Genomic DNA, 13,246 nt, shown 5'->3' with positions numbered 1-13,246 from the left:
ATGAAAAGAATTGAGGACAGCCTCAGAGACCTCTGGGACAACATTAAACGCACCAACATTCGAATTATAGGGGTCCCAGAAGAAGAAGAGAAAAAGGGACTGAGAAAATATTTGAAGAGATTATACTTGAAAACTTACCTAATATGGGAAAGGAAATAGTCAAGTCCAGGAAGCACAGATAGTCCCATACAGGATACATCCAAGGAGAACACAGCAAGACACGTACTAATCAAACTATCAAAAATTAAATACAAAGAAAAAATATTAAAAGCAGCAAGGGAAAAGCAACAAATAACATACAAGGGAATCCCCATAAGGTTAACAGCTGATCTTTCAGCAGAAACTCTGCAGTCCAGAAGGGTGCTGCAGGACATACTTAAAGAGATGAAAGGAAAAAACCTACAACCAAGATTACTCTACCCAGCAATGATATCATTCGGATTTGACGAGAAATTAAAGCCTTTACAGACAAGCAAAAGCTAAGAGAATTCAGCACCACCAAACCAGCTTTACAACAAATGCTAAAGAATTTCTCTAGGCAGGAAACACAAGAGAAGGAAAAGACCTACAATAACAAACCCAAGACAATTAAGAAAATTGTATAGGAACATACACATTGATAACTGCCTTTAATGTAAATGGATTAAATGCTCCAACCAAAAGACATACACTGGCTGAATGGATACAAAAACAAGACATATATATGCTGTCTACAAGAGACCCATTTCAGACCTAGGGACACATACAGACTGAAAGTGAGGGGATGGAAAAAGGTATTCCATGCAAATGGAAATCAGAAGAAAGCTGGAGTAGCAATTCTCATATCAGACAAAATAGACTTTAAAGACTGTTACAAGAGACAAAGAAGAACACTACATAATGATCAAGGGATCAATCCAAGAAGAAGATATAACAATTGTAAATATTTATGCACCCAACATAGGAGCACCTCAATACATAAGGCAAATGCTAACAGCCATAAAAGGGGAAATCAACAGTAACACAATAATAGTAGGGGATGTTTAACACCCACTTTCACCAATGGACAGATCATCCAATGGAAAATAAATAAGGAAACACAAGCTTTAAATGACACAGTAAACAAGATGGACTTAATTGATATTTCTAGGATATTCCATCCAAAACCAGCAGAATACTTTTTCTCAAGTGCTCACGGAACATTCTCCAGAGTACATCATATCTTCTCACAAATCAAGCCTTGGTAAATTTGAGAAAATTGAAATCGTATCAAGTATCTTCTGACCACAACGCTATAAGACTAGATATCAGTTACAGGAAAAAAAAATAAAAAATACAAACACATGGAGGCCAAACAGTACACTACTAAATAACCAAGAGATCAGTGAAGAAATCAAAGAGGAAATCAAAAAATACCTAGAAACAAATGACAGTGAAAACATGATGACCCAAAACCTATGGGATGCAGCAAAAGCAGTTCTAAGACGGAAGTTTATAGCAATACAATCCTACCTCAAGAAACAAGAAAAATCTCAAAAAAACAACCTAACCTTACCCCTAAAGCAACTAGAGAAAGAGGAACAAAAAATACCCAAAGTTAGCAGCAGGAAAGAGATCATAAAGATCAGATCATAAATAAATGAAAAGGAAATGACAGCAAAGATCAATAAAATTAAAGATGGTTCTCTGAGAAGATAAACAAAATTGATAAACCTTTAGCCACACTCATCAAGAAAAAAAAGGGAGAAGACTATAAGCAACAGAATTAGAAATGAAAAAGGAGAAGTAACAACTGTCACTGCAGAAATACAAAGGATCATGGGAGATTACTGCAAGCACCTATATGCCAATAAAGTGGACAACCTGGAAGAAATGGACAAATTCTTAGAAAAGCACAGCCTTCACCGAGACTGAACCAGGAAGAAATAGAAAATATAAACAGACGAATCACAAGCACTGAAATTGAAACTGTGATTAAAAATCTTCCAACAAACAAAAGCCCAGGACCAGATGGCTTCACAGGCGAATTCCATCAAATATTTAGAGAAGAGATAACACCTATCCTTCTCAAACTCTTCCAAAATATAGCAGAGGGAGGAACACTCCCAAATTCATTCTGTGAGGCCACCATCACCCTGATACCAAAACCAGACAAAGATGTCACAAAAAAAAAGAATACAGGCTGATATCACCGATGAACATAGATGCAGAAATCCTCAACAAAATACTAGCATACAGAATCCAACAGCACATTAAAAGGATCAATACACCATGATCAAGTGGGGTTTATCCCAGGAATGCAAGGATTCTTCAATATATGGAAATCAATCAATGTGATAAACCATATTAACAAACTGAAGGAGAAAAACTATATGATCATCTCAATAGATGCAGAAAAAGCTTTCAACAAAATTCAACACCCATTTATGATAAAACCCTCCAGAAAGTAGGCATAGAAGGAACTTACCTCAACATAATAAAGGCCATATATGACAAACCCACAGCCAACATCATTCTCAATTGTGAAAAACTGAAACCATTTCCACTAAGATCAGGAAAAAAACAAGGTTGTCCCCTCTCACCACCATTATTCAACATAGTTTTGGAAGTTTTAGCCACAGCAATCAGAGAAGAAAAAGAAATAAAAGGAATCCAAATCAGAAAAGAAGAAGTAAAACTGTCACTGTTTGCAGATTACATGATGCTATACATAGAGAATCCTAAAGATGCTACCCGAAAACTACTAGAGCTAATCAATGAATTTGGTAAAGTAGCAGGATACAGAATTAATGCACAGAAATCTCTTGCATTCCTATACACTAACAATGAAAAATCTGAAAGAGAAATTAAGGAAACACTCCCATTTCCCATTGTAACAAAAAGAAGAGGAGACAAAAGACCTGTATGCAGAAAACTATAAGACACCGATAAAAGATTAAAGACGATACAGACAGATGGAGAGATATACCATATTCTTGTATTGGAAGAATCAACATTGTGAAAGTGACTATACTAACCAAGGCAATCTACAGATTCAGTGCAATCCCTGTCAAACTACCAATGACATTGTTCACAGAACTAGAACAAAAAATTTCACAATTTGTATGGAAACAACAAAAGACCCCGAATAGCCAAAACAATCTTGAGAAAGAAAAACGGAGCTGGAGGAATCAGGCTCCCTGACTTCAGACTATACTACAAAGCTACAGTAATCAAGACGATATGGTACTGGCACAAAAACAGAAATATAGATCAGTGGAATGGGATAGAAAGCCCAGAGATAAACCCACGCACATATGATCACCTTATTTTTTATATAGGAGGCAAGAGTATACAATGGAGAGAAGACAGCCTCTTCAATAAGTGGTGCTGGGAAAACTGTACAGCTACATGTAAAAGAATGAAATTAGAACACTCCCTAACACCATACACAGAAATAAACTCAAAATGGATTAAAGACCTAAATGTAAGGCCAGATACTATAAAACTCTTAGAGGAAATCATAGGCAGAACACTGTATGACATAAATCACAGCAAGATCCTTTGTGGCTCACCTCCTAGAGAAAGGGAAATAAAAACAAAAATAAACAAATGGGACTTAATGAAACTGAAAAGCTTTTGCACAGCAAAGGAAATCATAAACAAGACGAAAAGACAACCCTCAGAATGGGAGAAAATATTTGCAAACGAAGCAACTAACAAAGGATTAGTCTCCAAAATATACAAGCAGCTCAATGTCAAAAAAACAAACAATCCAATCCAAAATTGGGCAGAAGACCTAAATAGACATTTCTCCCAAGAAGATATACAGATTGCCAACAAACACATGAAAGGATGCTCAACATCACTAATCATTAGAGAAATGCAAATCAAATCTACAATGAGGTATCACCTCCCACCAGTCAGAATGGCCATCATCAAAAAATCTACAAACAATAAATGCTGGAGAGGATGTGGAGAAAAGGGACCCTCTTACACTGTTGGTGGGAATATAAATTGATATAGCCACTATGGAGAACAGTATGGAGGTTCCTTAAAAAACTAAAAATAGAACTACCGTACGACCCAGCAATCCCACTACCTGGCATATACCCTGAGAAAACCATAATTCAAGAAGAGTCATGTACCACAGTGTTCATTGCATCTCTATTTACAATAGCCAGGACATGGGACCAACCTAAGTGTCCATCAACAGATGAATGGATAAAGATGATGTGGCACATATATACAATGGAATATTACTCAGGCATAAAAAGAAACGAAATTGAGTTATTTGTAGTGAAGTGGATGGACCTTGAGTCTGTCATACAGAGTGAAGTAAGTCAGAAGGAGAAAAACAAATACCGTACGCTAACATATATGTGGAATCTTTAAAAAAAGAAAAAGAATGTTTTGAAGAACCTGGGGTCAGGACAGGAATAAAGATGCAGACGTAGAGAATGGACTTGAGGACACGGGAAGGGGGAAGGGTAAGCTGGGACAAAGTGAGAGAGTGACATGGACATATATACACTACCAAATGTAAAATAGATAGCTAGTGGGAAGCAGCTGCATGGCACAGGGAGATCAGCTCCTTGCTTTGTGACCACCTAGAGGGGTGGGACAGGGAGGGTGGGTGGGAGATGCAAGAGGGAGGGGATATGGGGATATGTATATACGTATGGCTGATTCACTTTGTTATACAGCAGAAGCTAACCCACCATTGTAGAGCAATTATACTACAATAAAGATGTTGGAAAAAAAGAAAAGTAAACCTTAACAGTGATTTATTGTCTTTTTATAGTAAATGATGCTTAAATAACTTTCTTCTTAAGAAGATGACTTTGCTTTTAAGATTAGTTTTTTCCTGGGACCAGTTCCTGATAATGTTTTCCTCAGTTTTGTAGAAAAGGGAAAAACAAAGTATGACAACGTTGGCTTCAAATTTATGTAGTTAATCTAAGAAAATGATAGTTTCCTAAATATATTTGAAGCAAGTATCATATGTAGGTGAAACTAGAACTTAAACGAATGAGTTTAACTTGATCTTAAACTAAAATTACCTAGATAAATTTGACTAAGGTGTTGTGAGTACTATTGCTGAAAAATAAGTCACTCCAGTAATTTAGAGGATTAGAACAACAACCATTTTCTTATCTTTCATAGTTTCTGTGCCTCAGGAATTCAGGAAGGTCTGGGCTGGGTGGTTCTATCTCCGGGTCTCATGCAGTCATAGACACATGGTGGCTCGAGCCGGAACAGCAGAGGGCTAGACAGATGGGAGATACTTCGCATCTCTCTCTCTTCTTATTCAGTCTCAGGGCTTCTCCATATAGTCTTTCCAGATGGGTTAGTTTGAGCTTCCTTATTACTTGGACACTAGGTTCCCAGAGTGAGCATCCCCAAAGAGCAAGGTAGAAGTGCATGATATTTTTATGATCTGGACTCAGGAGTTGCTCAGTAGGAGGAGTTCCAAGATCACATTATAAGAACAGCAAATGGAATAGGAGATATTGTTGAGCCCATACTTGGAAAAAAACAGTCTGCCCATTTTACCCATAAAGTAGGTCTTTTTCATACTTAGAATTGGTTAAAGATGAAGCATACCATTAAACTCTCAATTACTACTATTTCAAGTCAAAAACTGATTTTTATATCTCTACTCTGTGTTAGACTTAGTAGATGCTGTGATAGAAAGATCAATAAGGATATGGTCTCTGTCCTCAAGCGCTTTACAATCAGAAGTCTGACCCACAAACAAATAAATCATTAACTTATTGTGATTTACTAACAGCATACACAGAATGCTTTCAGAATGCGTAGCATACTGCCTGGCACATAGAAGTTATTTTTACTTACAGATTTGACCCTCAAAATGAAAAATGAACAAATGTTTAATCATTCAGTAATTATCAAGACACAGTTCTGTATCAGGAATTGGAGATAATAGTGAACAGAACAAAAGTACTTACCTCGTGGAGCTTACATTGTAATAGGGGAGAAACAAACAAGTATGGTATGCTAGATGATGGCAAGTGCTACGGAAAGATAAAACGGGGTGAGGTGCCAGAGAGTCTGCATGGGGGGAGGTGGTAGTTACTTTATATAGAGTAATCTTGGTAGGCTTCAGTTTTGTCATATTTGTTAGCCAACTGAATCTACTTCTATTTTTAGTAAACTGGTGTTTTTAAAAATACAATTATATAATGGAAATGTAGTTAGTACTCTGAAGATGAAGTTAGCACTTTGCATATCAAATATGGAATTGAATTCATTATTTCTGTAACACTGAACTTCCAAGTGTTAATGATAATGCAAGAAAATACTTTTTTGCTACCACATTAGAAAAATAAGCAGGTAAACAAAACTCTATAGAGGTTTTGATGTCAGTTATTTATACATAGTTTATTTAAACTTCATATTTTTCACCATTTATTATGCTGTGTTTTCTGTTCCTCACCATTCCTTTTGGTAGTTCCTTTTGGTTTAGTATGAATTATATTGATACATGAGCAGGTAGAGAGAAAAAGACTTTTTAACATTTATAATGACAGTAACAAAAACTAGCATTCTCTTGACATGAGTAAAGGACATTTGAAGGCATAACATAAAACCTTTATAAATGTGCAGTAACTACCCAGGCTTGGGGTTTACCCAGGCTTGGGGTTTGCCTCATACACATCTGAATTATTTTGTGGCAGTTCCTACAAGTTTCACATTGGTCTACATAGAAAGCAAAAAGCTTGCTTGTTGCCTAAGCCAATGCTTTTTCACACAGATGGAGAAAGAAAACTGAATGATAGCTTGGAAGATATGTTTGATCGGACTACACATGAAGAATATGAATCCTGTTTGGTGGATAGCTTCCCCCAAATAGCAGATGAAGAGGAGTCGTCAACTGTTACAAAAAAACCAAACTGTAAGGCACTTTCCTTTCTAATTATGGTTTTTCCAGTACACTGAGTTTAGTAAATTAAGTCATCATGCTTATTAAACAGAGGCTTAATGAGGTATCTTAACCAAGTTTCATGCTTCTTGAATAAATTTTTTTCCAGTTTTTTTTAAAGATAATTTCAGATTAATAGAAGAGTTACCAAAAACAGTTCAGAGGGTTCCTATGAACCTTTCACTCAGCTTATAAAAGTTTTGAGAAAATTCTTTGTTAAGTGATACCATAATTAAGTGAATTATTGTAATTGAGTGAAAAGAGGAAGTTTTGCAGAAAATTCAGACCCGTTTCCTGCTTGAATACTTTACCTTCCCAGATAAAATACTATATCTGCCTTCTTCAGATCTGTTTTATTAGAAGCAGTAATTTATAATGTAGGTTAGCAATCAAAAGAACAGTCTAAGTGAAACTCTTAAGTAGATAATCTGAATTGAAAATTAGTTAAAATTCTTGCTAAATATCTCATTTTCTTACTGTGAGTAAAACGGTCATAATTTTTAATTTAGTGCAAAGGTGGTTTTATAGTGGCTTAAATGAGCACAACTTCTGCTATGACAGTAGTCAAAGCATTGAGTATAAATCTATCTTGATTATGTTTTCCTTGTGCTTTTTAAAGTGACAGCCCACAGGATGAGACCTTAACCAAAGATACATAACAGCATGCTTTTGTTTGCTCAGTCCATGGCAAAAACTTGATCAAGCAAATTTCGTGATAAAAATTCACAACTGTTGGGCTTCCCTGGTGGCGCAGTGGTTGGGAGTCCGCCTGCCGATGCAGGGGACACGGGTTTGTGCCCTGATCCGGGAAGATCCCACATGCTGCGGAGCGGCTGGGCCTGTGAGCCATGGCCACTGAGCCTGCGTGTCCGGAGCCTCTGTTCCGCAGCGGGAGAGGCCACAACAGTGAGAGGCCCGCGTACCGCAAAAAAAAAAAAAAAAAAAAAATTCACAACTGTTCAATTCATTTACTCCCCAAGAATATGAATCCTGTTTGGTGGATCCAAAATCCTTTGCAAATTGGTTTCACTTTAAAAATATATATATATATTCTTTTATAAGGTATAATTTTTAATTTCTATCTTTTTTTAAGTTTTTCACACTGAACATCCCAGAATTTCTTCTTACTTAACTTTTTTGGCAGTGCTGCACTGCTCTTCTGATCTCTACAAACTTCTGTTTCCTAGAGTATCCCCAAGACACTGTTTTCTTCCTCACACTCATTTTCTCTCATGCTTTTATTAAATTACCTCTGAAAATAAAACTCCAAATCTGTATCTCTAGTTTGACTTCTGCAATGAATCCCAGCCCTGTATTTCTTAGTTATCCTACTTTTGCGTCTCTTCAACAGCTTAAACTTAAGATATCTAAACCAAGTTCCATTTATTTCCTACCAAGTGACCTTTCAGACTTTTTTATTTTTCCCAGTCACTCAGGCATAGAATTTAGGACTTTCTGTCCATTTATTTCATTTTCTAGACACCCATATCACAAAATTCTACCTAGTCTTCCCTCATAGGATGGAGTAGATTTTGGGCAGGATATCAAAAGCTCAGTTCTGGACATGTTAGTACCTACTAGATATTCAAGGGGAGGTGTTTGTAGGCAGTTGACATGTGTCAAGTTTGGACAGAAAATCCAGAATAAAAGAAAATGATTTAGTGGGCAGGAGGTGAACAGCAAGTAGATGGAGCTGAAAGTCATGGCACTGAGTGAGAACACCCAAGAATTGAATATAAATAGAAAAGAGGAGTATTTCAAGTTCTGACCTCTAGGGTATGGCAACTTTAAAAGGTCAGAGAAACAAAGAAGAAACCAGCAAAGGAAACTGAGAAGGAGGTGCAGCCTATGAAGTAGGAAGAACACGAGAGTAGGTGCTGTTCTGTAAGACAAGTGAAAAAGACGTTTCAGTGTATTCATTACTCCCAGCCTCATCCTTTCTCTTATGAACCTCAGACTTTATTCCAGTTATATACTGGACATCTTACAAGCACCTTAAAATTAATATATTCCAATTAGAAATCTTAATTTTTCTACCCATATTTGATCTTCCTCTGCCTTTCTGGGTTTCATTAAGCCTCAGTAACTATTCTCCCATTTACTAAAGATGGAAATGTTTGACTTCTTTCACCTGACCTTCATGCCCAGTCTAATACTCTGGCAGCAGTATCTCCAAAATATATTTCATAACACTTCACTTCTCTCCATCTCTGTTGCCTCTACCTGGTCTCAGCCACTCTGATCTCTACCTATTCTATTCCAGGCCTCCTAACTGATCTTTTTATGTATCTCTTATCTCTAGCCCAGTCTCTACAGAGAATTAAAAGTGATTTAGTTTAAATTTAAGTTGGATTGTATTCTTGCTTAAAAATCCTTCAATGAAAAGAAGATATTTGAATGGCCAATAAGCACATGAAAAGACGATCAACATTCTTGGACAGTCAGGGATGGCGATAACACTTCACACCCCCAGAAATGGTTAAAAAGATTGCTAACATCTAGCATTAGCAAGTGTGAAGAGCAGCTGGAACTCTCATGCATTGTTGGTAGAGTAGAAAATTGACTATACTTTGGAAAACAGTTCAGCAGGGGTTTTTTAACAGCTTTATTGAAGTTGTCAGTTTTTTGTAAGAGCTAAGCATATACCTGTGTTGTGACCCAGCAATTCCACTCCTAGGTATATACCCAAGAAAAATGAAAACATGTTCACAGAAAGATGTGTTCAAGAATGTTCATAGCAGTGCTATTTGTAATAGGTCAGAACTGGAAACAACCCAAATGTCCATCAGCAGGTGAATAAATTGTGGTATACTCATGATGGAATACTACTTCACAACAAAAAGGAGGGAACTACTAGACTCATCAACATGGATCAGTCTCCAAAACCTGTTGAGCTAGACAAATGCACAAGATGAAAAAGAATACGTACTATATAATCTCATTGATACGAAGCTCTAAAACAGACATAACTAAGCTATGGTGATAGAAATTAAATCAGTGATTGTTGGGGAGGGGAGAGACATAAGAGAACATTCTTTTGCATGAGAAACAATGGAATAGGAAACTTTCATGGGAATGTTCTCTGTCTCGATTTGGGTAGTAGCAGTTACACTGGAATATACATGTCAAAATTCATCATAGTATACTTAAAATCCGTGTATGTAAATTATGCCTCAATAAAGTAGATAATATTTAAAAGTATTCAGTGGCTTCCCACTGCACTTGCAATAAAATTCAAACTCCTCTTGGCCTCCAAGTCCCATCATGATCTGGTACCTGCCCACTCCCCCCACCCCACCCCCACCCCAGCCTCATCTTCCCCAACACTTCCCTTTTTTGCTAAATCTCAACCACACTATCCTCCTCTTACTTCTTATAATGTGCCAAACTTTTTGCCATCGAGGATCTTTACCTAGAACATTCCCCATTCATACCTCTTCTCACGGCTGACTTCTCTGTATTCATCAGTTATTACCTTACATGTTCAGGTAGCCTTAGCTGTCTGCTTGCTTAATGTCTGTTTCCCTCACTGCAATGTAAACTCCATGAGGACAGGAGACCTGGTCTCTCCTGTTCTACATTTTATGTCCAGAACTTAGCACAATGCTCAGTAAATTTTGATTATTTGAACAGATGATAGCAGTTAGCTATTTGAGTCTAGACAACTCGGGATTCACGTCCATGAGCTCTAGTTCTTATTTTGTCACCAATATTTTGATTAAATTTTAAAATATTTTTATTTCCTAGTTATCAGCTACCTTAAAGACACATAAAAATCAACGGGACTAATAAGTGAACAGATTAAAAGCCATGTTATTGTTGTTTGGTGCCAGATGATAATGGGCATCTGAGTAGTTCTTTTGAAGTCTTAAATACTTTAATAGTTATGATTTTTATCTCTTTAGCAATTCTTAGGTGAGATAATCAGCACTCTCCTTATTATGCAGATGAAAAAGAAAGGAAGGAATTAGTTATAGAAAATTTAAACTAATTGCCTAGGGACCAGAGTATGAAACCCAATAAAAATAGAAGTTTTGGTATATGTCCTTTTTTTCCCCAAAATGAATTATTTCTAAGTAAGTTCTACATTCAGTTTGTGGTATGATTGTTTTGTTTACAGCTCCTGGTGATAAACAAGATAAAGTCAAACAGAAAACATTTGTGGAGCCATATTTTAAAGATGATGAAAGGTAAGTTGGCCTTGGTTAATACCAGCAATGTGATTGAAAGTACCACAGAGCTATGTTTGTCAGAGGATCTCTGACCTATTAAAATTGCTACTTTGGTTAAAATAGAATCTATACCATTTACTTTATGACCATAACAAAAATGGAACTCAAGTATAAAAATGACAAATTTTTAAAATAAGGAAATTTTTTTACCACCACTATCCTGTTTTGGACAGTGATGACAGTTATTTTCTCTGCTTCATTATAACGTATTTTTATTCTTATCCTATTTTATTGTGAACTTTATTTGAACTTGAGGAATTTATTGAATACCATAACTTGTATATAGTATATAGCCTTTGGGTGGCAGGCCTTAGGCTGTGCTTCAGAATTATTTTATGAGAATTTTTAAACTTAAAAGAAAAATTTAAGCATCTTGATTTTACACCATAATGCTGCTTTCTGCCTTTTATGCAAATATGCAAATTCTCTAACTTTCAGTCATGTACTATTAATCCTAGAAGTGAATTAAGGCATAGCAGTTTATTCAAAAAAACTTTTTATCCTTTTTTTTCTTTAAGTTATGATATGGGCAAGTTCAGTCACTCAATAAGTAAAGTTATTGTTTATACTTTGGTCAAGAATTTAGAAATCTGACAGGCCAAGATAAATTTCTACTGTTGCCTGTAAGACTCTAATAGATAAGAGCTGTCATTTTGTTGCTAAATGATTAATTCTTTCCCTTTATTCACCAGTTTTCCAAAGAAATAGTACCCTAGCTTCTCAAATGTGACTAGAGAGTGTCTTAAGTATGATTATGAACTAATGGATTTAAATGTTTGATGCATTTCAATCCATTGTATTTATCACCCTTATGATACTCAGATTGTCGCATCTTTGCCCAGCAGAAGCCTCTTTGAATGGACACTACTCTAGCTGTCTTTCATAGCTTCCTTGCTCTGGTATGAGAAGCTGTTCTAGGCTCCTGCCATAGGCTGGAATCTGTCATTTCTCCAGGAGCCCTAGTTTAACAGTATTTAGGCCGTAGTCTGACTGCTGGGGTTGCTCATTGCTCCAGTTAGCCATTGTTTCTGGACCTTTTAGGTGGACAGTGTTAGAAGTAAAGTTTTTGTCATTTTGTTTTTTAAGATAAACTACATGTGTTCATACTGATAGCTTCAATTCAAGTTCAGGACTACAGGATTTCTCTGTAACCTCCTCTGTTACATCTGTATCTAGTTCCCCGCTTACTGAAAATCCCACTTCTCAGTGCCACTAACATCATTCTTCATTTAACTTGATTCCACAGAACAGTCTCAGAATAATTCAAACTATCACGAATAACATGATTTATGAAAATGGTTTAAGACTTTTTTGAGTCTTTTTGTCCTTACGATGTATCCCATCAGAAAGGTACAGTCAAATCACTGTGTTTTCAGGTCACTTAGGATAATTATTTTCACTGTAGTTGTGCCACCAACCCAGTATCCATGTTTGTGTTATTTTGCTTTTGAGTTTTTAGAAATTGTTTCTTTTTATCTTTAATTCTTTCTTTAAAATTAAGGAAATTATGTATATGATACTAGAGGCTGTAAAACAGGGTATATTCAGAAGTCTGTCTTCTATTCTGAAGTCCCCTTCATTTTGGTAGCTTCCTATTCCTACACACATAACCATTTGTTAAAAATGTATGGTTTTCCATCCATTTTAAAAAGTAAAAGCAAATTTCTATCTATATATCTTGAAATTGATGTAGATGTAGATAATTGTACTCTCTCTTCTATACAAATGGTAGAATGCTATATATGCTTTTCTCTACTTTGCTTTTTTCATTTAAATATATGTCCTGGAAATCACTCATAGTAGTATACAGTGATATTCCTCATTTCTTTTTTTAATTTCATGGTATTTTGTTGTTTGTACCATAGCTTATTCCCTAGCAATGAGCATTTGGGTTGTCTACAGTTATGCTAGCATGCATAATGCTACAGTGAATAGCCTTGTGCATTCTCTTTTCAAATTTTTGCCTGTGCATCTTTGGAATAGATTCCTAGAAGTAAGATTGCAGAGTAAGAACTATCATTTCAGATGTTTCTAATACAGGTTCACTAACTTTTTTTTTTTTTTTTTTTTTTTTTTTTTTTGGTGTGTGAGATTTTTATTTTGGCATACA

General features: G+C 36.0%; 1 protein-coding gene across 4 annotated transcripts in view; it reads left to right on the top strand.

Annotated features, from left to right (window-relative positions):
- RBBP8 (RB binding protein 8, endonuclease) overlaps positions 1-13,246 on the top strand; it is a 97,980-nt gene that overhangs the window by 78,387 nt on the left and 6,347 nt on the right. For all 4 annotated transcript variants that reach the window (XM_024757912.1, XM_024757913.1, XM_024757911.1 and 1 more), the window contains 2 exons: positions 6,737-6,877; positions 11,025-11,094. In XM_024757912.1, coding sequence (XP_024613680.1) covers positions 6,737-6,877; positions 11,025-11,094 — 211 coding nt within the window. The remainder of the gene's footprint in view (positions 1-6,736; positions 6,878-11,024; positions 11,095-13,246) is intronic.

The sequence above is a fragment of the Neophocaena asiaeorientalis genome, unplaced genomic scaffold (assembly GCF_003031525.2).
Source record: "Neophocaena asiaeorientalis asiaeorientalis breed wild unplaced genomic scaffold, Neophocaena_asiaeorientalis_V1.1 scaffold142, whole genome shotgun sequence".
NCBI classification, from domain to species: domain Eukaryota; kingdom Metazoa; phylum Chordata; class Mammalia; order Artiodactyla; family Phocoenidae; genus Neophocaena; species Neophocaena asiaeorientalis.
Note: the sequence above shows the minus strand (reverse complement) of the source record. Positions and strands in the feature narration are given on the sequence as shown.